Raw genomic sequence first — 26,663 nt, 5'->3', positions numbered from 1 at the left:
GTCATCATAGAACAAATAGTCGTAGGATATCACAACGCTACAGTGATGCATGCCATCAAGTTGCCATCTGTGCGCGCGTCGCTGCCCTTACGCATCGTTTTGATTAGCAGAGTGACTTAGGTACTATAGCGTTAACATGGCCCATTGAAATAAGAAGTGGTGAGAAATTCTGCGAATGCGAAATGAATTAATTCGTGAGCTGGAAATGTCATTTATTAACCTCAATAGTGCTCAAGAACCAAGTGGGCCAGCCAACAGTGAGAAACTATTCAGAAACAAAGGGTGCACTAAACGTGAGGGACTTGGTAAAATGAGCGACACAGTGCATTTTGTGGCTGTGATAAGCGACAAAGCTATTAGGGTAATTTCTGTTCGAAGTGGCGATCTTCAGCAACGTTGTTTGAATTAAGTTAGGAGCTTTGCTTCCCCTCTATCGTACGTCCTGGAGCGATATAGTGAAAAGTCAACAAAAAGCTGGGAGCACGGTCCATATCACTGTTCACAGTTTCCGGACAAGCCAGCTGCAAAGCTAAGGGACAGCGGTGAGAGAGAGTAAAGCATGCCAATTAACCGTTATGTGAACTGTAATTTCTCAGGCTCGAGATAAACCAAAGAGGTAGACGAGTTTAGTAAGCGTCAACCAGTGCTGGTTGAAGTTTACGTGTTCGTGTTATCAGCTAAACATTCGTCCTCAGGTACTTGTTTTTCCCATTTTCACAGCTACTATTCTATCGTTTCATTGCACAACGGCTAATTGTATTGTTGTAAGGACAATGGACTATATTAACGTTAGGTTTTTATTAGAGTTTGTCTTATGAAACGACACAGTTCAAACAAAGCAAGGATTACTTCCACGTACTAAGTATAGTGTGCTATACTATATGTAATAAGATTAATAATAATAATAAATATATTATTATATATTTAGTTCTTATATAGTTACAGTAATTGTTCATATAATTTTATGATTAAATATTCATAATAATAATGCAATAATATGTAATAATGCTATGTAATCGTATGCGTGTGACATAGGCGTGACATATGTAAGTGAAATATGCGTCGCATTTCGGCAGAGAAACGACTGACTTGCCTTTATAGACTGTCGTTTTGTGGAAGCCTGAGCTGCAAGGTTCGCCTTATTTGAAAATATTATGTGTACGTTCAAAGGCTCTATCATACGCTCTAGAGGTGCATTAGTAGAATGGGTAACGGCGCAAGCTGGTAAGAACAAATTAATGAAACTTTACTTACGCAGCAAAGACTACAAGCATTCCCCAAAGATGAGAGACGCTAAAGCCGCGCTGTTCCAGTGTATGTGTGTTAGTGTTTGCTTTTTTATGTTCTTTTATTTGTGAACCTTTATATAATCTGTAACACTGGTTCATATTAATTTTACAATTTTACCTGTAAAACCTTCGCGGTATTTTATGGAACAGCTTTTCTGAAGAGCTGAGGAACACAAGCACAAGAGTGCAGTATTTTACTGCCCGAGACACTTTATGCGTTGCTAATATTTATCTTTTGAAATACGGATAGACTTCTGGCACTTTGTGATGCTGCCTTTTTCTTAAACGCTAAAGTAGCAGTGTTATATAAACTGAACTTTGGAAAAAGCAACGCAAGCAGGCAGAACAGTTCTCGTAGCTGAGTAGCGTGAGCATTTGTCCTAGTTTGTTTCCGGTAATCCCTGGGTTTGAATGGTGGTAGCGCAAAATTACATCGAACAAAATAACTCATTTTAGATCACAATTCGCGCCAAAACCCGAGCTGATAAATGGTATTGATGAGTCCAGTGCTTAAACCCAGTGGGTAAGGCGCACGACTCTATCTTTGAAGCGGGTCGGTGTGGCATTTATAGAGAACCATTTATAGAGAACGAAGGCATGAGGCTGGAGAACCTACCACTGTTTGCAGAGGAAAATTAGGCCGGCGACTGTATTTACACGCTAAAATATATGCTATCGACGAAAAACATTTTTATGGCACTCGAAGTTGCAATAACCGCAATTGAGCCATCGCCATCTTCACAACAATGATGGCGTAACGCTGAGAGAAAAAGATGTTGGAAAAAGCAATCCCTGAGGTTGGCGGTAGCAGTTCAAGAGCTGCCTTCTCGATTTGTAAACTCGACAAGCTATCACATGTGTCCATTTCTGCGACCCTATCTTCTATCACTTCGACCGTTCTTCCTCTAATATTCATACTGACGCCAGCAGGATAGGCGTCGGAGCAGCATTCGTACAACGGCAGTCCTTGTCTCAGCAATTCTGTGTGAAATTAAGCTGTCACGTAGCAAGACTGTCTCGCGGCTGTTCTCGCTATTCAGAAATTTCGATGTTGCACTTACGGTCGCCGATTCAAATCACCTACGACCATTTTGTTTTTATGCTGGCTGGCAAGTCTGACCATCTGGCACGATGGGTTTTACGACTTCGAGAATACTACTTTTTGGTAACCAAACGGAGTGTTCGCAGTCAAGCTGTGACTATATATATATATATATATATATATATATATATATATATATATATACATACATATATTATCGCGTTTGTTGCCTACCAGTGCTAACGACACACTCCGATAAAAACACCTTTGATGACGGTCTGGTTGATATTGGTCTGGAATGTCCTGGATTTACCACTTTGCAACACGAACAGCGGGACGAATTAACCATGGAAACATTTGGTCGCGGCGCGCTTCTAAAGCAAGTGGTCCGCTTTCTAACCGTGACAGCCTGCTCAATAAAGCAAATTACTGGGCGAGTGCAACCCTGCTTGTTCTTCCGCCTTGTTGTGCCGGAAAGCTTTTCCAGTGAGATGATGCGTTCCATACAGGATTACGCTGGTCGTCTACATACAGATAACGTCGGGTCATCCGGGGTTCCCCAGCACGCTGCAGCGTGTCCAAGGGCGCTTTCACTTGCTGCAGATGCGCCACACAATAAAAAATATACGTGGTCAGCTGCGATCAATGCTAACGTTACAAGATACATACAAGTGCTCCATCAGGTCTTCTACACTGACTGATTGCTCCGCATCGACCCTTTGAACAAGTTGGTGTCGACCTCCTGGGCCCCTTTCTACGGTCATCGAACAGTAACCGAAGGGCCTTCGTCTGGGTTGACTATCTTGCTAGCTTTACAGAAACCGCTGCGGTACTCTAATCTACCGCAGGTTGCGTAACAGCTTTCTGCTTCCGTTTTGTTGTCCTACACCATGGCCTATCTCCCGTGACCATGAGTGACCATGAGTGACCAGTTCATTTCCGGTGCTGTAGAAGAGTTAGTATGGCTTTGTCGTGCATGATTCGGACACACAACGTAGTATCGCACACAGAACAACGGTCTTGTTCAACGGACAAACCCAACGCAGACAAACATACTAACCATGTACAGTCACCTGCAATATGACCTGTAATACCGGTGCCCTTGGTCGAGAGGGGCTCCAAGACTGTACGGCTGAGTAGACACAGGCTAAGTTCTATACCTAAGCTCAGCTTCGAGTAGTGGTATTTATTAAACCTCTATTTCGCATGTCAGAGCCGCCGCGCTGCCTTGGAGCTTCTTGGACCTCGACCAAGGGTGTTGCAAGTCATATTGCACGCGTCTGTACGTGTCCTACTAGCACAAGCACTGGGATGATGTGGTGACATTCATCACTCGTTCGTATAACACAGAAATCTTTTGGCGCTGCGGCATTTTGTCCATATATGCAGGAAGCTCATATGAAAAGAAAATTTAGAACACTGTCAAAAACAACGTGATTAATACAATATGAGTGGACACTGTGGCGGCAGCGAGCAGTTACGTTAAAGAAATTTGGCCAGCAGTTCATCATTTATTATCACTGGCTGACTTTGGTCATGTCACCAATGCCGGCGCATTTGCAAGTATTTCCGCGACGACAATTTTCACTGCAGCTCATAATGCGACCGCAGCTCTATCCTAAGGGGCAAAGCACCGGGGCCCGGAGCCTGAGAAGAAATGAGAAGAGGCGCAGACGTGTCTCTTTTGTGTCCGAAGGCGCAGCGGCAAATGGCAGCGTTAACAGTTGAGCCTCGGAAGGCGCAAAATTAAGATGAACGAGACAGCCACTTGAATTACCCATCATACTGCACCGTCAAATGGAAGGTGACATCTAGTTGGAACAGCACCAGCAAATTATTTTACAGGCATTCTCATTGGGCACAAATCCTTTTAAGGCTTTGACTGCCGGTAAAATAAATGGTGAGATAAAACCTAAAGCACTTGACAGGCAGCTTACGCTGGAACTAGTAACGAATTATGTTAGCGTATAACTGAAGGCCAACAAAAGAGATGGAAGCTGGGGACCACAACATTAACTAAGGCATATATACAAATTTCTAGGAAAGTTTTCTTTGGGTGACTGCTTGAATTACTAGGTGACTACAGCTAGACAATGAGTTTGAATTGCTGGAAATATTTCGTGATTTTAACAGAACTTTCACTGCCTATAATGTTTTTGATATAACTTCTTGGTCAGAGACCAGTGCGTTTTTTTTACATGCACGTGTCTTTGTCGGAATGAAAAGGAACCTGACAGGTCTCATCTATATTATGCTAAGCTGTCATTCCACTGGTCTCTGCACAAAAGATTGTGCGCTTGGGCGTCAGCATAAATCGAACTGTTTAGGTCACCATTATGCGAGTTTCTTGTATCACTCGAATATAAAGCTTTTCACTTTGCGTGATCTAAGAATGCACCTAAATATTACTGTTAATGGCAATAATGCCCACGGGACACAAATGAAGGTTGCCCTAAATTTGCACTGATGACACCACTGCTATCAGGTGCGTCCACATTTCACGAAACATGCAACTAACGTGTTCCCTAAGCTCGCCTCGCCGAAATATGTGTGTAAAATATAAAGAAAACTTTCGATGCAAACCAAACGTTTGCCAAGAGAAAAGGCCGGTTTGATACAGCTTCTCTGTTGAGAAAGCTATCGGCAGCATTTACGCGCGGTTCACTTTGGCGCATGCGAACGTTGCTAAAACGCACACATTTAAACCTAGCACCGCGACGACACATGGCACATATTGTAAATTTATATTTTCTTAAAATGCTTCGCATATAGAAGAACCCAAGCGTTCGAACGTGACACGGTCTGTGGGTGCTCACAACCACCACGACGTGTTGCAGCAGGTGGTACAGCTGACATGAAATAGCACATGACGAATGACAGCCATAACCATGCAAGAAAGCTTACTGTTACTGATCGTACTATTGTTTCCGAGACTGCCGTTCCACTATACAAACATACATGCACACTGCTTCCTGCTATGAGCAGAATGCAGAAAACGCACCCAAATCGCCTAGGCTGGGTGCGGCAACCGCCCACTTTTAATTTCCGCAGACAGTTGACTTGTATCACACTTAGAATGCACGTGTATGGGATGGCCTTCGCTTTTGTAATACACACACGAAAAACGGCGCAAATACACACGAAGTCGGCGGCTTAAGTGCTTCTGACACTCAGGAAAATACAACACACTGCCTGCATTCCGTCTGTGTGCGTTGGCGATCGCACGCACTGGAGAAGTCAGGAAAGGTACAAAGGTTTGCTGCGTTGTTAAAGAAATTTGGCCAGCAGTTCATCATCACGTTGTTTTGGCCCTAGGCTTCACGCTCCGCTTTGCTTCGAACAAGCGCCATATTTGCCGTGAAGACGTTACACGTCAGTCCTCTTGAATCAGCCAATGAGAGGGAAGAGGTGCGGGTGCCGCACTAGGCAAAAGTTCACGAACGCTTTTCATGACGTCAGCACAGCCATGAACGGCGCGCCAATCATGACCGAGTGCGTGCGGTGCGGTTCGTCCGTAAATCTGCCACGACGCGCGCAGCGCGTGCCGCCGTCAAAGCCGGGAGCACGGCCTGCAGCTTTCTTTCAATCTCTCACCCCCCGTGGGCTTTCCGGCTACGCGAGCCTGCTTGCCATGGTGACCTCTGCTGCTTCCTGTTTCTCTCGTCGCGCGCGACGTTGGTGGCATGCGGGGTTCTCTATTGCTCAGCATTATCGTCCAAATGAGCCCGGTCTACAGCCAAAGCAGTAACGTAGAAACTGTGCAAAAAAAAAGTCGCAGTTTTGCCCGAAATCCGGAGCATCCATTGCGATAGCGAATTGGTAGACAGCTACACGAAGTAAGGATAGTAGATTTATCGGCCGTATCAACTTGGAAACGTTCGCCTGCTCAGTGAATTAACAAGCATAGTGTCAGCGTGCACAAGCAAAGATGAACACATTTATTTATTTTGTTTATTTATTTGTACATAGCACAGCCTCAATGACGCTATTGCACAAGTGGGATGAACAACAAACATACGAAATTTATAAACAAGCTTGCGTGAATTGTTTCCGTGTTGGTCAACGGATATTGCCCGGTAATAATTTCCAGACTTCAATTGTTGATGGAAAAAAAATGTGTTTAAAGGAATCAGTTCAGGCAAAAAAGGCTGAGATATTTAGAGCATGTTGACTTCTCGTACATGAAGGTTTGGAGAAAGTCAAGTGGTTATCTAGAGAGGAGAGGCGAGGAGAATTGATTAAAGTGTGAAGCAATTTTAGGCATTAAAGTTTGCGACGGTCCGCAAGAGGAGTGAGACCAAGTAGGGGAAGAGAGTTAGACGGCAGAAATTCCTTCTCACAACTCCTACAAACAAAACGCACTGTCTTTGCACTGATTCGAGTTTTTTGACGTCACAGTGTTTTCAAGGGTTCCATACAACGCAGCCATATTCGAGGATGGGACGAATGAGGACTTTATATGTAAAAATTTTAGTTTCTTGAGGAGCGTACGATGTAAGTAACCTAGTCTTTTAAGGGCCTTGCTGCAGGTGACATCAATGTGTTTCGACCTTGACATTTCGTGCCTTAGCAGGATACCTAAATATTTGAATTCGAACACTCTATTTAAAGTGATATTATTAAAGGCATAGGCAAGGAAGGAAGGGCATGATTGTCGTGTAAAGAACATGGGGACCGTTATGGAAAGGCTTATATTCATTTGCCATGTTTTGGACCAGTTACAGAAGCCACCAAAATAATGACTAAGTGCAACATGATCAGTAGGAGATTCAATTGTATGATAAAGAACGCAATCATCTGCAAAAAAGCGTATGTTAAGTGAGGTGTGCACAGGGAGATCATTAATATAAAGCAGGAATAAAAGAGGGTCCAGTACTAAGCCTTGGTGAACCCCTGATGAAACTGGCATCACGGGTCAGTTAGCAGAGTTGAAACATATGTATTGCGAAATCTGGGAAAGAAAGTCAGATATCCAGCCAACCAAAGATGCATGTTTAGTATAGCGAACAGCGTGTGCATAAGTGTAGGGTGTGAGGCAGTGTCGAATGCTTTCGTAAATTCAATAAAAACAGCATTAATCTGGTCACCTATGCCTAAAGAGCTGCTGTCATGCACGAATTCTGTCAGTTGTGTTATAGTGCTAAGACCACGTATAAAACCATGCTGGAATGCGCATAAAAGTTTGTTAGTTTCAAGAAATTCTATAATATGTTTAAAGATAATGTGTTCGAGTAGTTTACATGAGTGTGTTCTTAATGATATTGGCCTATATTTAGATAACAATTGAACATTACCTGACTTAAGTAAGGGCAAAATTGAAGCAAGTTTCCAAGAGGGGGGAATGGTGGCGGTTGAGTGAGATTTTCTAAACATCATTGTTAGATATCTGCTCCACCAAAGTGGGCATCGAACGAGAAAAACAGTTGCGATACCGTCCGGACTACAGGACGTTTTGGTGTCTAAGTTTAGGATTAAGTTAAGTACACCCAAAGTAGGCAGTGATATATCGTCGATTGGAGGGTATGGTTCGGAATCAAAAACCAGGGTTACAGAGTTATCAGCCGCAAAGACAGAGTGGAAGTAGGTGTTAAAAGATGAAGCTATTGTCTGCAAATGAGAAACTGCAACACTGTTAGATAATAACGTGTCCGAGGATGACCCAGGTGGTAGGATAGCTTTCCAAAATTTTCGGGCATTAGCCAGCATTAACTTCGTTTGTTGAGTTTTGTTGAGTCATCACAGCGTCTCGATCGACGTAATCTGGCAACACGACGTGATAAATGCAAAAGATCCCTAGTCATCCAAGGAATTTCAGTGTTTATTTTCTTTGTTTTTAAAGGAACAGAAAGGTTGATACACTTACTGACAAGATTTTCGAAGAAACTTGTCAAGGTATTAGTATCCCTAGTGGTACTTATTAGTTCATACTCATGAAGCGAATCACATAGGCCGTCTGTTATAGCCAAATTATCAGCGCGGTGTAAGTTGGGAAATGTGCGGCAAATATAGCGGGATTTAGGGACGATGCCATAAACCGAAATTAAGACAGCATTGTCGTCAGATATTCCATCAATAACATCGCATTCGTGACCGGCATTAAAAAGAGATGTAGTAAGAACGACAAGATCAAGGACGGAAGTTTGCCGAGTGAAATCCTGAACGATCTGGTAGATGCTACAGGACAATGAAACGTGGACCAAATCCCGCCCGATAGCTACTTCGTGTCCGCTTACATTCGTAGAAGCCCAATCAGTACCAGGAGCATTGAAATCGGCTATGCAAATAACGTTGGATGAAGAAATATTATGACTATGCAAAACTTCACATAGATTGTGTAAATGCTCAATGAGCGCGGGCTCTCAAAACGTTGGTGTGAGCGAAACCGGCAGCTGCAGCGAGCGAAGTGACGCTAGCGTGGTCTATCGCTTCTACGCAAGAGCGGCGAGAACACAGCGCGCAAGAAGGTATGAGCCGTCTGCAGATACCTTTCAAGATACGGCACGCGCTTCCACGCGCGGCCATGCAAAATATGCACCTGTTGGAGGACTCAAAGCCACCCCAACTCCCTCTCGCGCTGCCTCTTCGCTTTCCTACATATACGGCGCGCGAGATTGAGCCACGATCGTCACTTCCCCACGCACCCGGTAGCAAAATGCGCAGTTCGTGCCGGAGCGTAACGCTGCCCCGCCTCCCTCCCTCCTATCCCTCCGCGACCTTCCGCGCGACGGAACACGGCTTGTTTGCTATCCTCTTTCTTCGTTCACGCGCGCCAGACTGAGCCGCGATCGTCGGCTTCCCTAGCCTGCTTTCACTTGGACATGCAGCATATGACGCACGACGACGGTGGTATTATCGCCCTTGGACTATGTGCGGAACATCATGGCGACGGCGACGGCAACGCTGACGTCGACTACGAAAGCTCGCTTGAAGTGGCCATATAACTGCTATCGCAATAAAGAAACGGCACCAATTTAATCACAAAACACGGTAACATACGCAGCAGCAAATCTCGTAAACAGTACTCGAAGCCGAAACCACGAAGGACCGCAAAGTGGCGTTCAATAAAACATTCATTCTATCGCATACTGAATGTATAAGTGCTTGAGTCTTCGTGTTTCTCGTTCTGTTTTTTCTTCCCATTTAAATAATTGGTTTATCAACGTCCGTTATTCATTCATCAGAAATATTGCCGAGGTCTGCTTAGTTTATAAATATTTCCTGCATTTCTAGGAGCAGAGTATTGCAGAATGACCTTGACAAATTATCTAATAGTGTAAACACTTACGCGGACTTCATCTTAATCTGTACAAAGCCATCATCAATCATCGGCTCGTGTTAATTTTTGCGTCGGCGCCATTTTTCTTTCTTGGAATAAAGCGTCGTCTCGACCATGGTATTTCAAGTGGCGGAGGCGCTTTAAGATCCCTTCGACCTCAATCCTGTTCCAGATCTCCCCTGGAGCTACATCCGAGACGCCGCTTACGCCAAGAGGCCGACATGTCGCAAGACCAGCCCGCAGCGTCCACCAGCTAGGTTCAAGCGCCAGCCAGCCCAACTCCTATACCTGCCAACAATCGGTATCGCGATCCGAATATCTTCTCTGGCTTGCCTGGTGAGGACGTTGAAGACTGGCTCGACAACTAAGATCGTGTCAGCGAGTGCAACAACTGGAACGAGACATCGGCGTTGAACAACCTATCATTTTACGTCTCTCAAGTAGCCAAGACATGGTTCCTGAATCACGACAGAGACTTCCGTGATTGGTAGTCTTTCAGGGAGCAGCTACGGCGCATTTTGGGCACACCCACGGTTCGTTCGGAAGTTGCGAAAAAGAGGCTGTCTGAGCGCGTCCAGTATTATGGTGAGTCGTATACTTCGTACATTTAGGACATCCTCGCGCTTTGCCGCTGTGTCGACAGTGACATGCCAGAAACTGACCGCGTGCGACACCTTCTTAAGGGTATAGGATCTACTGCCTTCAATGCACTCGCCGCTCAAAACCCTTCGGCGGTGTCGGACGTCGTCCCCATCTGTCAGCGCCTGGACACCCTACAATCAATTCGCTTGCAACCAAACTTTTCCGACCACCCCCTGGCAAACAGTATTGAGCTCCGGTCTATCAATCGAGCCATAATTCGTGAAAAATTGCAACGGCAGGGCTTACCCGCTTGCAGCAGCGTTCAAGTGCAACATGCTACTACTGACCTGCGCGGCATCATTAAGGAGGAATTGGCCTCCCTGCAGAACGCCAACTATACCAACGCTTCTCCTTGCCCGCAACCGACTTCTTACGCCCAGGTTGCTGCAATGCCAGCCGCGCCGTTTCCAATCACACCACCTGCGCCTGTTCCCGATCACCTGGCACCTTTCGTCACCCGAGCACCAAACCCGCCTTACTACTCTGCCTGGCGTTCGTCGAGGCCTATCTGCTATTACTGCGGCTTTCGAGGACATACCTCCCTGTTTTGCCTGACGCCGCCAGCAAGACGAACATCGTGGTTACGCTGCCATTGAACGCGATGAGCCACCTCCTCGCGTCTACCGCACTTATGACGGTAATCTTCGCGCTCGCCGATCTCCATCTCCGGCCGAATTCTCCAAAACCGCCCACAACACACGTGCCTCGAGACGCCGCTCCCCATCGCAGCTCCGACGTTCTGTTTCGCCACTTCGCCCTGTCTCCCAAGTTCATATCCTGCGACCGGAAAACTAAGCAGTTCAGTTTTTTGGAGGGAAAACTGCATCGCCACGAAGCGCTCCAAGTCCTCCTGAACATCCGTCGAAGATGTTATTGGTGTCTGTGGAGGGTGTGCGTTTGCTAGCTCTGATTGACACGGGAGCTACTATATCTGTTATGCGTGCGGACCTGTGCTCTCGTCTGTGGAAAGTGAAGACGTCTTATATTGGATCATCCTTAATTGGGGCTAACGGAGCAATCGTTCGGCCATCAGCCCAATGTACAGCATGCGTCTTCATTGATGGTATCCGTCATCACATTAAGTTCGCGATTTTATTCCCGTGCGCTCATGAACTAATTTTAGGTTGGGACTTCCTCTCGTAAGCATCCGCTTTAATCTCTTGCCGTCAAAGTGTAGTCCATATGACCGAGACAGTTCATTGGAGCGGGAGTGCCGATGAGCCACGACTGCGTTTTCTCACTGCTGCCGATTCTGTGCTGCCTCCCGGCCACGAACAAATCGTAGCTCTCTTTTCTACGGATATCACCAATGGCGACGTGTTCGTCACTCCTTACGGCCGCTGTCTTGCTCGTGGGATCGTCTTCGCTTCCTGCCTGGTGTGGTTCAAAGAAAGCTCTGCATTTTTCATCCCTTTAAACATGACCTCTAAGACAATCCTCCTACGTCAAGGCTTTGCAGTGACCTGTTACGTGGACACCCAACCAGTCTCCCTGCTTCCTCTTGCCGCCTCGCAAGCTCTTCCTCAACAGGGCAAATCTGCTTCATCTGCCTTTGCTTCCGTGATAAGTCCTGATCTTACTGCTGCTCAGAGTGAAGCGTTGCTAGGACGACGACGAAGTTTCCCTGCTGAGGTGGCTGCTCACCGCTCCTGTGAAAAATCTCGCCTTCCGCGTAAATACGTTCCATACATCAAGAGATTGGACCCCAAGACATCTGAGGACGCCCCGGATGTTCATGCGCAGTCCGGTTTTTTGACATTCAGCGAATGTCACTCCATCGGCCCTGCAGCTGAGTTGTACACTGGGAGTAGGCCTAGTGCCTCCGGTGACGCGCTGGCGGCGGTAGATTCGCCGGCGCCGCTCGTCACGACGGCGTTACCGGCCGCACAATTGACACCTGAGCCTGGATCCCAGCTCCTGGTTCCTGCTCCAAGTCCTTCGGCTACAGCCCACCCATCGCCTTCCCAAAATGCACATCAGACCGTGAGTGATCTGCCCTCAGGGCGGAGCCCGGCGATGGCTTCCCAGACACCGATCGGGAATGGGACTCCAGTTGTTGTGCATGATGAAACGAGTACTCCTATGGACTTGTCTTCTGCGCTACCATCTGTGCCGTCGGCCACCCGTGGTTCTCAGAAGCGTCCTTCGGAGCAATCTGTACCAGATTCGTGTTCGGCCAACAGCGGCTCCCAAGGCAAGCGTTCCTGTCTAACGACTGACCACCCAGTTGTGTCGACACCGGGCTCGGTTTGCTATAAAGCAATCATTAAAGCTCTGGCCCCCACAAGCCTCACGGAGATTCCGAACAGGATTATTCAGGCAACCTAGACGCTTGTCTTGGCACCACAGGCTTCCGCGGCTTCACGGCCCGGAAGAAGTCAAATACCATCGCTGTGTGGCTCCCGACATTGGCTGCTGTCGAGCGTTTGCAAACGCTTCAACGTCTCTCGATAACGAGCGAGGTCACCGTGCCGGTCCAGGTGTACCTGGTAGAGGACTCGGATCTACAGCGCTGTGTCGTTTACAACGTTGACGTTGGCGAGGACCAGACTGCTCTCCGGCGTGAGCTCTACTGTCCTACTCACCGTGTCATTCAAGCGCGTTACATGGGAAAGGGGCACTCTTGCATCGTCACGTTGAAGGGCCCACCAACTCCCCCAGCCCGCCTGTACTACTATGGCTGCATTCTACGACCTCGGCCACATAAACCCAGTGTCGTCTATTGTTACAAATGTTTCCGACCGGGCCACATGCGCCGATCCTGTCCATTTACAGCGCCAGATGAAGTTGTATTAGCTGGCGCAGTGTCTTATCGATGTGGACTCTGCAAGACCGACGACCACGAGATCACTTCTCCAACTTGTCCCACAAAGCAAAAGGCCACTCAGAAGGTTCGTCGCGGGATTCCTAAGCAATGGCCTCAGCATGCTGCAACACAACCAGTGCTGACATCCAACAGGTTTGCGGCACTCCAGTGGGATGACGACGACTGGCCAGAGCTTTCCGAGCCCGACCCGCCTGCACCCCATTCCCAACAGACTTACAGTGACAAAGTTCGCAAAGACCGCCGTCGCCCGCTGGTTATACAGAAGCAGAGCGGGCCGGAACATCCGCGTGATGATATGGCAGCAGTTGACAATCAAATTGCCCGCCTTTTAGCGAAGGTATCCAAGCTCCGACAACACCGTGAACTACTTGCGCGTCGGCGACGTGCAGTGGAATCTCACACCACTACAAGTATCGATTCCGCTGCATCATCGTCTCTGTCACGCCCTGCTGTATCGGTCGCAGAGTCTACCAGATCTTCAGCTCCGTTGCCGGATAACTCTACAACATCCCTTTTGCGGCTCATGGTCAGCCAGTTATCCAACCTGACATCTGTGATTTTGCAACGTCTGGACTCGTAATCAAAATGGCGGGCACAGGTGTTTATGGCGTGCTTCAATGGAACTGTAGAGGGCTCTCCACGAAAGTGGGGGAGCTTAAATCCCGTCTACGTATGAACAAGCTGCAGGTGTGGGCCCTGTTACTACAGGAGACCAACGCCTTGCCTGCCATTCCAGGCTTCAGTGGATACGTGTCTCCTTCGATGAGTGACCATCGCGTGCACACAGCTGCCCCTCCAGGAAAGGCGGCAGTGTATGTGGATACGCGCTATCCTCAGGTCTGCCTTTCTCTTGAAAACTGGTGTAACTCATATCAGGAGGTAGTGGCAGTAGCTGTGAAGTTACCCAAGGCAACTGTTGTGGTAGTGTCATACTACATAAGACCAGCCGGTGGCTCTTCTTCAAGAATTAATCTGGGCTGGTTAGTGAATGTCCGTCGCCAATACCCAGCGTGTCCTATTTTAGTTGGTGGTGATTTCAACGCCCCTCACCCAGATTGGGGGCACCCTACTTCTAGCCCTCGAGGTAGGCGTGTGCGGGACGCCTTCGCGGATGCGTTGTTTGTTCTACTCAACCATCCCGATTCAGCAACGCGAGCTGTGCCTCAAGCTCGACGTACAACATACGCACCGGATCTTACGTGGTGGTCGGGTCCCGGCACTCCCACTTGGCACCTAGAGCCTGACTGCTGGGGTAGTGACCACCACCCTATCATCATCGGCCTTCATCCGTCGCAGGCCCGCCGATTGCGCCGCAAGTGTTCTGTGGTCAACTGGGACAAATTTCGCACCGTTCTCCAAGATACCTCTGTGGACTCGTCACCACTACTTGTTGACCGCATACAAAGCGCGCTCAATGAAGCTACAACCATCAGCTGGGTAGACGTCGATCGACCGGCACCGGATATCGGCCTGCTCAACTTGTGGGCTGCTCAAAGACAAGCTGAGCTGGCAGCATCCCGAGACCCCACTACTGCACAAGCACGTACAAGCCTGAATTTCCTTACTGCTAAGGCCCGCAGATATGAACGCGACCTCTCGCGGAGGCACTGGCATACGTGGTGTGAGCGGATTTCATCCAAGACATCGAATGCTTCTCTCTGGCGAACCTTCCGTGCCGTGGAACACGGTGGCCGCCGTCCAGACGCGGCAGCCACAGCCTGCTTCGCTGCTGGCTTGTCGCCGGATGATTTCGCCAGAGAAGCAGCCCGGAAGTTTTTCCCGCAGTACGACGTGTTGCCTCACACAGCCAATGGTGCTCCCTTGGCAGGCATTCCGACACATATCGACAGGTTACCATCTACAGCAGACTCCGAGGGGATTGCAAGCTCTTTCACCATGCCTGAGTTGCTTGCAGCGATAGATGGTACCAGTCGCAAGACAGCACCAGGTCCAGACTCTATTACTTATGAGGCCTACAAGAACCTGAGTTCCGCTGTGCTGCCTCAACTCCTCGACACCATTAACAAGGTATGGCTAGATGGCGTTGTCCCTGCAGGCTGGAAGTCAGCTATTGTGATCCCGATTCCGAAACCAAGCAAGCCGCCGACTGACCTTGGCAACTTCCGACCCATTTCCCTAACGCCAACGTTGTGCAAGCTTGCTGAGAAAATGCTAGCCACACGAATGTCGGGGTGGCTAGAGCACCACGGTTTCTACCACCCTGCTCAAATTGGCTTCCGTCCATCCATAGGTACTGAAGATGGGCTGGCTGTCTTGGCATCCGCTGTTTTATCGTCAACTCGTAGCCACAGTGTCCGTACTGTCCTCGCTATGGACGTCGAAAAGGCGTATGATAACATCAGTCATGCTGCCATCTTGGCTTCAATTGACATGCTGCATTTTCCCCCTAGAGTACAGAATTTTGTCAAATCTTTCCTTGAAGACCGACATTTTGCAATTCGCCTCAGTGGTGACGCCGTCGGCTCATTTGTCCCTCTTCGTGGCGTACCCCAGGGATCTGTATTATCACCCACATTATTCAATATTGCTTTCATCCCGCTTGCATGGCGCTTGCACGATGTACCCGACATAAAGTTCTTGTTGTACGCTGATGACATCACGGTATGGAGCACTCATCACGACCTGCAGACTCAAGCCGCTGCCCTTCAATCAGCTTTAGATATCACGGCGGCTTACGCCTCTTCGGTCGGCCTTAGGCTTTCCGTCAGCAAATCTGCTTACATGTCAGTCGCCAATCGTTGGGGCCGGCGTAAACTCTCTGGAACACCCATTCGTCTTCATCTATCCGGAACCCCTCTTCAACAATGTTCAAATATAAAAATTCTGGGTCTGATGGTGCACGAGTCGGGAACCGGAACTGCTTGGCTCTCCAGCGCTAAAAAGCAGGCAATTCAGACGTTGGGTCTGATTAGGCGCATTGCTCCTAAAATGGGCGGCGCCCGCTCATATGTTGCGCGACAATTGGTGAAGGCGGTAGTGCAACCACGCCTTATTTATCAAGCCCAATTCCAGCATTTGATGAGGGCACAATGGGATCGCCTTGAGGCTGTTAATCGCGAGGCAATGAGGGTGATCACTTGCCTTCCCCGCATCACCCCGATCGTGGCTCTCCAAGAAAATGCACAGCTCAACACACTAGATGAGCTGGTGCAGCAGCGACGTGATGCTCGCAAGCTTAAGACCAGCCTTTCACACGCACCGTGTGCTCTCAGGGCTTACGCTTTCTCGAACTCGCTTCTACCACCACCATCGCCAGTTCTTCCTCCCTGGAGTTTTGTACAGCTGAGTGATAACAAGCCAACTGATATACATCGCCCGACATCAACTTACGCGGCGGCGTCGCTTCGTGACCGAATTGTAGCTCAAGATGCCCACCTGCCGCTTGGCTCCATCGTCCTTTACGTTGATGCAAGCATTAGGGGCTGTGAAACAACCACTGCAATTTATTGCCCATGCGCACCTGCCCTTAATAAGACGACCCGGTTTCAAGTCCAAGAACCTCCTTCCTCCTTTTGTGCTGAGCTCCTTGCTATCCGAGAAGCGTTGTGCTCTGTGGCCGCCTTTCCCATGGTCTCCACGGCCCGCATCGTCAGCCGCACTGATGCCCTCCAGGCGACGCGGCTTCTGCGACGCGTCAGTCGCAGCCCTGACATATGCCAGCAGATCCATCATCTGGCGGCACGCATCCCGCAGCCAATATCTGTCGAGTGGATCCCACGCGACCTTCTAAGCTTCCAAAGCCGTGCGGATTCTGCGACCCGTCTAGCGACCTCTCCATCGTCACTGCCTCAACTCTTTCACCTAGAGGATGCCACCCTCCTTTTGACAAGAAAGGAGCACCTCCGGCGCCGCACACGTGCTCTCATACCTCCGTGTGCGCTAAACCTCCCCCGGGGTCTTACCCGTGCAGAGGAGGTTGCGCTTCAGAGGATCCGGGTCGGGGTAGCCCTCACTCCTGCCGTGACTAGGAAGTGGCCGCACTTTCGCCCGCTATATCCTCGTCCTGAGTGTCCACTCTGCAAGTCGCGAAATGTTGAAGCCGACATCCACCACCTGCTGTGGGTTTGCCCTGCACTGAAACCGACGAGGCTCCGGCACCTCGCAGCAGCGGGACTCTCGCCGCATAATCTGAGCCATTACACTGCTTGGACGCAGGAACCGCATTATCGATCCCTCTTGGACTTCATTAAGTCAGCAAATCTTTTTTCATTCATTTAATCATCCTTATTCACCCCCATCACATACCCTTGTATGCCCTGAGGCATTTCTCTTCGCATTTAAAAAAAAAGCGTTGCTAAAATTGCTCACGAAGCTTCAGGCCTCCTTTGATATAGAAACTTCGTCACTCGGACAGACCGCCGTGGCCTCCCATTGTATCGAAACCGATGGCAAGACTATTGTACGCCGTCGTCCCTACCGAGTCTCTTTGGCCGAACGCAACATAATGGAGAAGAACGTCGCCGATATGCTGAAAAGAAATATCATACGTCCCTCCGCCAGTTCTCGGTCATAATCCGTGGTTTTAGTGCAGAAGAAGGTTGGATCGGCACGATTTTGTGTTGACTACCGCGCGCTAAACAAGATCACCCTTAAGGACGTATCTCCGACGTCACGTATCGATGACGCCCTAGATTCTTTGCAAGGGGCGCAATAATTTTCCAGCCTTGATGTTCGCTCCGGATATAGGCAAATTCAAATGCACGAAGCGGACAAAGAAAAGCCCGCCTTTTCTACTCGCATGGTCTTTACGAGTTTAACGTAATGCATTTCGGCCTATACGATGCTCCCGCCACATTTGAAAGAATGATCGACACTGTTCTTCGCTGGCTCAAGTGGAAAACTTGCCTATGTTACCTAGACGACATCGTCGTGTTTTCCTCGACATTCACTGACCATCTGCAACGCTTAGCTGAAGTCCTCACATGTATTTCTAATGCCGGACTTCAACTAAACACGAGGAAGTGCCGTTTCGCTAGCACAACGATTAAATTCCAGGGTCATCTAGTTAGCAAAGACGGCATCCAGCCCGATCCGGACAACGTTTCTGCAGTGCTCAACTTTCCACGCCCACTTCGTACAAAAGAACTACGCAGCTTCCTTCGACTCGCCTCATACTTTCGACGTTTTATCCGGCACTTCGCCAGCATTGCCTCGCCCCTCCACAAGCTCCTTGCTAGTTCCAGTTCCTTCGATTGGAATGATCAGTGTGAATCCGCGTTCCAAGAACTCACGTGCGCAGTAACATCCCCATTTGTTCTTTGTCATTTTGATGACAAGGCGCTTACATTACTGCGTACTGACGGTAGTGGTCACAGAATTGGTGCCGTACTGCTGCAGCACCACCACGAATTTTGCGAAAAAGTTCTTGCATATACAAACTACGTTCTGACTTCCGCGCAAGAGAAGTACTCGATAACCGAACAAGAGGGTTTGGTTGTTGTCCGTTCCATTCAGAAATTTCGTCCATACCTCCACGGTCGATATTTCATGGTTGTGACCGACCACTATGCCTTATGTTGGTTGTCGACAATCAAAAACTTGTCTAGACGCCTTGGCCGCTGGATACTCCGATTACAAGCATGTGATTTCGATGTCATATACAAGTCCCGAAGGAAGCACGAAGATGCCGATGCTCTTTCACGATGCCGATTTCCACCAACGTCGGAGCACATCACATCACCTTGTAAAATCGGCCACACGGAGGACACATCGTCTATTACAGCGATTTCATCCTTGACTCCATCAAACCGCACTTCAGTGCTTTCCACTCACCAGCGCGCCGATTCTTATTGCCATGTAGCACCAATCGCCTTAGCGGTGTTTCATCTCCACCCAATGCCAGACTACGGAAACAGCTCAAACTGTTCAAGTTAGAAGACGACGTGCTCTACCATTATATTTTTCACCCGGAAGGCCATCGATGGGTTGCCGTTCTACCACGTTCTCTTCGCGCTGCAGTTCTGCAGGCCTCAAACGATGACCCTAGGTCATGCCACTTGGGTTACCACAAAACATACGAGTGCATACGCAGCCGATTCTTTTGGCGAGATCATTCAACGAGCATCGCTAAATATGTTGCCTCGGGCACGCTTTGCCAACACTGTAAGCGACCTACTACTGCTCCGGTCGGCACCCTACAACCAAAACCTTGCCCAGCAGAACCATTCTCTGTCATCGTTGACCTTTTCGGGCCACTACCACCTACTCCAGACGGCAAGAGATGGATCGTCACTGCTGTTGGCCACTTGACCCGGTACAATGAAACAGCCTCAGTACGTTCAGGAGCTGCCTCAGAAGTAGCGACCTTCATTTTGCAGGTCATGGGGCGCTTCACGTTCTTTTGAGCGACCAAGGCAAGGTATTTCTTTCAAGCACTCTTAATCAAATTCTGCAAGCGTCCAACACCGTGCAGAAGACGTCTAGCTACCACCCTCAAACCAATAGCCTAACAGAACGATTTCATCGCGCGCTGTGTGACATGCTATCGATGTATACTCAACCGGACCATCGTAACTGGAATTTGATTCTCCCATTTATAACATTTGTATACAATACGTCTGTTCGACGGACCACCGGATATTCTCGGTTTTTTTTTAACATACGGCCGCCACCCAGCCTCATCACTCGAAGTTTCTTTCTTCTCTGGCCCCGTCAACGCTTCAGAATCAGAATCAGAATAAAAAAATTTATTATTAGAAGTTGGGTCACAATTACAAGTACTTATTATGCAGAAGGAGGTCCCATAGTCAAAGACTGTATCGGGACCTCCTGTACAAGAACAGTTATTGTAGTTAACATCTAAAATCAACAACAGCATATAATAAGGAAGTATACAAGCAACAAGAAAAGAACGGTTACAGAACAAAATACATGATTGATTACAAAAAATAACTAGGTTTAGCATACCTCATGGTAGCAGCAAAATTGTGCGCGAACAAAATATCAGCAGTTTATTTACAACAACAAAAGAAAAAATAGGAAAAAGAAAAAGAGAAGAAAAAAGCTAACAGTGACCGACTACAGTAATCCTTGTCGTTATTCTGTCAATAAAAATGCATTTTTAGTTCTCTTTTAAAATGTGATAAAGATCTTGTGTTTTTTATTGTGAAAGGAAGCGTGTTCCATATTGATATGGAAGAGAATTCTACAGTCTGTTTACCATAGTTAGTACGGATTCTTGGTAAAAGAAAATTGTTATTCAACGCAAATCTGGTGGTACTATGAATCATCAGGTTAGAAGGCGAAAATGGGATCGATAGTAGCTCATTATTCACAAATCTGTAGAAAAAAATACCTAGGTTCTATTTAGTGAGTCCAGATATGGTAAGAATGTTATTCTCGTGTAGTAGGGAAGTGGCATTAGAAAAGCGTGGGCTGTAAGTAATTATTCTTATGGCTCGGTTCTTAACTGTCTGGAGAGATGCAGTATGTGTATTATAGGTGTTACCCCAACATATTATGCCATAAAATGTGAGAATGGACAAAAGAGTGGTAAAGTGAGAGTAATGTGGCACGTGAGAAGTAAGGGCGTGTTTTAATTAAGATGCGTATACCATAAGCTATTTTCTTTTTTATGTGAGCAATATGATTGTGATATCTCAAATTACAATCAAGTAGAATGCCAAGAAAAGATGAACATGAGCTTGGAGGAAGGCGGTGAGAACCGAAAGTGATAGGTGGGATGGATGGTATGTTTCGCTGGTGAGAAGAGAATACAACAAATTTAGTCTTAGTTGCATTAATAGATAACATGTTAACATTACACCACCTTAGAATATTTTCTAAGTGAGCATTTAACTTATTAACGAGAGATGAGATATCTTCTTGAAATGTGAATATAGTGGTGTCATCTACGTACAGAATGCATCTTGTGGAAGAAAGACAGTTAGGTAAATCATTAATATAAACCAAGAATAGAAGTGGCCCCAGGATAGATCCCTGGGGCACACCAACGTTAGTGATTCGCTGTCTAGAATAAGCGTTGGAAATGGAAACAACTTGAACTCTGTTATATAAGTAGCTTTATAGTAGTGAGAGGGGAGGCCCACAAATGCCAATAGCTTCGAGCTTCGAAAAAAGGATATTATGATTTATGCTATCAAATGCTTGCGTTAGATCGATAAAAACTGAGGCAGCAAGAAATCCTTCGTCGATTAATTTTTTTAATTGATCAGTAAGATGAATAAGTGCCATCTCTGTGGAATATTCATGGCGAAAACCAAACTGGCATGAAGAGAGAATATTAAATTTAGAAAGGTATTTCGTTAGCCGTATTTCAATTAGTTTCTCAATAACTTTCCCAAAGAATGGTAGAATGCAAATAGGTCTGTAATTATTTAATAATGAGCTATCGCCTTTTTTAAAAACTGGGATGATTTTGCCACGCTTAAGTTCAGAAGAAAATAAACCATTCATCCATTCAAACCATTCACCATTCATTTGCGACCAGTTAGTGTCTTGTTTTGCCCAATGTCGTCGTCGCACCCGTATGAACACTGAAGCAAGCCAAGACGATCGCAAACACCGGTACGATGCCTCTCACCACGTCCTTTCCTACCGCCCTGGTGACGATCTGCTCCTATGGAAATCTGCGCGAACACCTGGTTTATGTAAGAAGCTTGAGTCGCGATATATTGGCCCCTACAAAGTCATAGAGCAGACCTCACTCTTGAACTATCGCGTTACACCTGTTGATGCCCCAACTGACTGACGCTGCCGCGGAAGAGAGATCGTGCATGTTTCCCGCCTTAAGCCCTTTCATTTCCGTTCCACTGTCTAACGTGCGGCCAGGCTGGCCGTTTCCGTCCACAGGGGAAATTAGTGTGAGCATTTGCGCGGACTTCATCTTCATCTGTAGAAAATCAACATCAATCATCGGCTGGTATCGGCAGAGATTGAATTTCGGCTGGTGCTGTTAACTATCAACTTGTGCAAAGCATTAAGGGCTCATCGACACGGCGTTTGTGATAACAGAGTGGTTTATAAATTTGGGAGGAAGCTTACAACTGTTCACAATATACAGATATCTGTATCCACATTACTCCTCTAATGTCACTATCACTAATTGTGCAAGTTTCCCGCTACCAAATGCTGAAAAAAGATTACGTGACGTAAAGAGTAGGCCCTCTGACGAAATATCGGTCTGAAAACTAATACATAACTTACACTGATCGGGTATGAAGTTAAGTATATGTCATGTTTATAGAATACAGGCTATCAGCATTATTTAATTACGCTCAGGTACCACGTTCCCTAAAACTGTTGGCATACAAAAGTTTAATTCGATCTGAATTTGACTATGCTTAATATCTATGGAATGCAGGCTATGATTATTAGTGACACATATTATTAACAAGTTACTATTAACAAGTTACCAGAACTATTGTGCTACTGTTCTTTTAAATAACTACAGTCGTAAACCGAGTTGATGAACTCAATCTTGAGCCAGCCTTTGCTTGTAGATATGTGAAACATTCAGTGGCTGCGCCTTTACAAGAATGAACAAAACTAACCGACTGCCGTAAACATCGAAGATGTAAGTTCTTTCCTTTTTTTTCAAAGCCATCCCCATAACATTTTATACTGCTGATAGATGTAAGTTTCTGTCCTTTTTTCCTCTCACCATGTAAGAAATGGACAGTCTGCATACATTTGTTGGTTTGATATTTTAGTTATGTTGAAGTTATGTGCAATTGAAAACAACTTGCTGCATAATTTTACATTTCTTTTGTGGTTTCATTTGCTTGTGGTGCTATCTTTTTGGGTGTTAAATATAATTATCTTTACTCTATCTTTACTCTTACGGTGGTAAGCTTTAGTACGCTCATATTATTCCAGCTTGCTTGTGCAAGACGTTGTTGGCCGCAAAAGTTATAAAATAAATAAATATAGAATATCTGATATCCCCTGCATTTTTCTTTTTTCAGGGAACGGCTCCAAGCGTTTTAGACCTGGCTCGGGAATCGGCCCTAAGCTTGGCGTCTAAAGAGGAAGAGTGCCACATGCAGTGACAGTCGACAGTAATAAATCGTAATAAGTCGATGTAATTCTTCTTGAAGCAGCAAAATGTTTGTGTTGATTAGGCAGTAACATCGTGATAGCACCACTCTTTCTACTGTGTGATAGTATCTCACTGTCACTAATTACGTCATGGATCTCTTGCCGATTAGCGTCGAAATTCTGGTCCCTTTGACGACACGGGCACAAGTTCTAGAAAAAGTTAAAGTGGACAAAGCACCTGTAAAATGTTTAATGTTCTAAAGCCTTTTAAGCGTCTACTGCTTCCGAAATTCTGTTCATCTCATCCTTACCTGAGAACGCGAAATTGACTAAGGACGTTGATACCACCTTAGCACATTTTTTTCAAAAGGGAACGGCACTAAAGGGTACTCTTACGTGCGTCATTCTTTTTTGGGCTGCTTTTTGAATTTTCTAAGCAACTCATTGCAACCAATGAAATAATATTCTGGGTGCTCACTTGATTTGATTGGTCCCGCTGTACGCACAAATTGAGCAAAAGTCTATATGGAAACGGATATATTGGGGTTGTAGCAACGATATTTCTTAATTAGCTTAGAATGACTAGACGGAATATCAAGAAAGGAATTTGTCGTTTTCAGCCCATATTACCTACAGACATGCTCACTCATAAAAGCTAGCCTAATATCTACTAATTGTAGCTATATTCATACAAACTGCAAACTTGAAGTTTAGGCGTGCCCTTCCTTACTTGACGAGCAGAACAACATCAACCACAAATTTGCTAATGCTGTGTTTGCCTACAAAAAAAAAAAAAACAGTCTTCCACGTATCTGAATATTTTTTTCAACGCAAGCTAAGAAGGTATTACTAAGCATGCGCGCTATATTGAAGCGTAAGCAGACGCGTGATTTTGGAACAAAACCATCGATTTCCTACCCAATCAGGGTGCGCAGTAAGTGGAAATTATGAAGATTCAAACAACATGAACTCACGGCTCTGCACCTTTCAACAAGAGCTAGTACGTCACTTTGATCCTGCATGCAGTCAGCTACAGTCTACCTAAGGACGTGCACGGGACATAGGATAGTGTAAGTCTTCCAGGTCATTACCGGTTCCCGCACACTTCCCCAGGGCTGTGTTCTTGCAGAACATTGTATCATACTCTGAACTGGGAACTAGAAGCGGGTCCTAAATGTTTAGCTTGTCCAACTGAGTATGCAAGAAACACGAAATTTCAAAAGCGATATATTCGGTGCCAACAAAATGGCCCTAAATGAATTTTCCCTCCTTTTCCGTCTTTGAACTAACAAGGCACACAGTGAGCGAATATTTCTTGTCTTAGCTTCACTAGAGATACGCGTAAAATTAAGCTTAATTATCAACGTGACAGCCTGAGATTTCATCTTTCCAAGATTTAATAGGTCGATGTATGATGAGCTTCATATGTAACACATTCTTTATTCATATACGACTTGAAAAAGCTGTCAGGCAGCTATAAAGGTAGCGATACGCTATGACGACGTACACAACAGCTTAATCACAAAGATCTTGTCTGCGTAGAGCTCATATTTAGGCTATCTGTAGAGCACTTCGCGGCGCAGTGCAATAACAGCAATATTTAGTGCCACTGTGACGTGCATGCCAGCTATGCGATTGTCCAAAGCACTTCACAGACCATCCCCCGTCATACCAACGCCAATGAACTAAAGCTTTACATTTATCATAAGAAACACGCTGCCAACATTTAAGAAAAAGAACCACTGAAATGACCAGACGACGTATATGTCAATGCGAAATATGAACAATTATTTCAATGTAGCAACTCATGTCAAGGATGCCGCATTGCTGAGTGTCACGGAAGCCCCAGAACATCTGATTCTCGAGTTGCACAGCTTGGAGGTTCTTCGCATTCATGGCACAAGCTCATTACACTCGCAATACATTGAGCATAAGTCCGTAATGCGGCATCCGTCACTGAGCCAGTGTGGGCGCCGGCGACTTACTTGCACGAATTAACATATGAGACGACGCTTTGTCGGAGCATGGGAACTTCAGTGATTGCCATATATATAAGTACGCAACGAAATAACTAACTCATTGCTACTTGGTACGAGAAAAAAATAGCCGTGCACCGTAAATTAATGACGCCAACATACTAGAGCAAGGACGACCGGAAGCATGGGTTACCAACACCGGTTCGCCTGCTTGGTAAGAAGAAACACTAAGATGGCGAATCAGCAAGCATATGCCCGTATTTTTGTTAGCCAAATTATGGCTGTAAATGCGAAGTAAACATATCCATTCTCAGCTATGGACCTTTCTTGGATCGGCCTGGCCTTATCTGTCAGTAGCTCCGCAGCACTGCGCTGCTGTCATTTGGAGAAGATGGCGGTTGTGCTCCATACGTCCACGGCGTACGAGCAACGAAGTCTGATGAATTTTCTATTGAGGGAGGGACAAACGCCCATTGACATTCACAAGGAAGTTCAGCCTAAGTATGTGGAAAGGTGTCTCGCTTTCAGAATAGTGATATGGTGGTGTTGTGAGTTCGCAAAAGGCCGGGAAGACATGCATGGCAAAGAGCGTTCGAGGAGGCCGCGTGCGTAGCTGGCTTGTGACATTCCGGCGTGGATTCAATTGTAAGAGCGGATCGGCATGTGTTCCTCAAGGATACCTCCGCGGAACTTGGCGTTTCGTGTGGGAGTGTTTACGATGTCATCACGGTGTCTTCGGGTACCGGAAGGTTCCGTGTTGGGGAGTGCCTAAGCTGATGGATAGCATGATGAATGGCAAGCGAATAATTTGCTTCACTGACACATCTGCAGCGGTATACCGAGGAGGGTGAAAGTTGCCTGGGCCGCATTGCTACTGATGATGAAACGTGGATACTGCATTTCACGTCGGAATCAATGCAGCAGAGCATGGTGTGAAAATATCCTGGTTCGCCTGTAACAAAAAAAGTCCGTTCAGAGGAGTCTGTTGGGAAGGTGATGTTAATGGTTTTCTGGAATCGCCGAGGGCTGCTCCTGCTGGATTTCATGCCACAAGGTGCAACCATCAACGCCGACAGTTATTGTTCCACACTGTCACGTCTCCTGGCTGCCGTCAGGCGAAAGCACCGAGGCATTCGCCGAGTCCACTTGTCGAAACGTTGGCTCCTGCATTCACCTTGTTCATGTTTTGCTCACAGTGTTGTGGCAGTTTCTCAAGAAAGGCTTCAGATCTGTGACAGGGACAGCAGCCGATGGAAAATTGGTTAGTGATGGGAGTGATGTGGCCATTTTGTCAGCTAGTACATTACCCTCGATGCGTACATGGCCAGGTAGCCAGCATATTACTACGTGTCTGTGTGATAGAGAAATATTGCATAAGAGCGAGTAAAGTTCAATGAAAACAAGATTTCTATGCTTTTGTAAAGAAATTAACGCTTTTACAAGACTTGACGAGTATGTAAATACTATTGCTCTGTCGAGTCTTAATTTATTTATATGTTTTACCGCAGATAGCACTGCATAGGCTTCTGCAGGGAGGATGCTTGTTAGCGGGTTCAATACGTGAGATTTAGAAAAAGAGGGACCAACAGCA

At 46.6% G+C, this 26,663-nt stretch overlaps 1 protein-coding gene across 1 annotated transcript in view; it reads left to right on the top strand.

Moving 5' to 3' along the window:
- Positions 1 to 23,154, top strand: part of LOC129385735 (tissue factor pathway inhibitor 2-like) — a 33,203-nt gene extending 10,049 nt beyond the window's left edge. Inside the window, exon 4 of the mRNA XM_055072778.2 lies at positions 23,024 to 23,154. Coding sequence (XP_054928753.2) covers positions 23,024 to 23,082 — 59 coding nt within the window. The 3' untranslated portion in view covers positions 23,083 to 23,154. The remainder of the gene's footprint in view (positions 1 to 23,023) is intronic.
- Positions 23,155 to 26,663: the final 3,509 nt, after the last annotated feature.

This window comes from Dermacentor andersoni, chromosome 7 (genome assembly GCF_023375885.2).
Source record: "Dermacentor andersoni chromosome 7, qqDerAnde1_hic_scaffold, whole genome shotgun sequence".
Taxonomy (NCBI): domain Eukaryota; kingdom Metazoa; phylum Arthropoda; class Arachnida; order Ixodida; family Ixodidae; genus Dermacentor; species Dermacentor andersoni.
The sequence above is the reverse complement of the archived record's forward strand: the minus strand, read 5'-3'. Positions and strand labels throughout refer to the sequence as shown.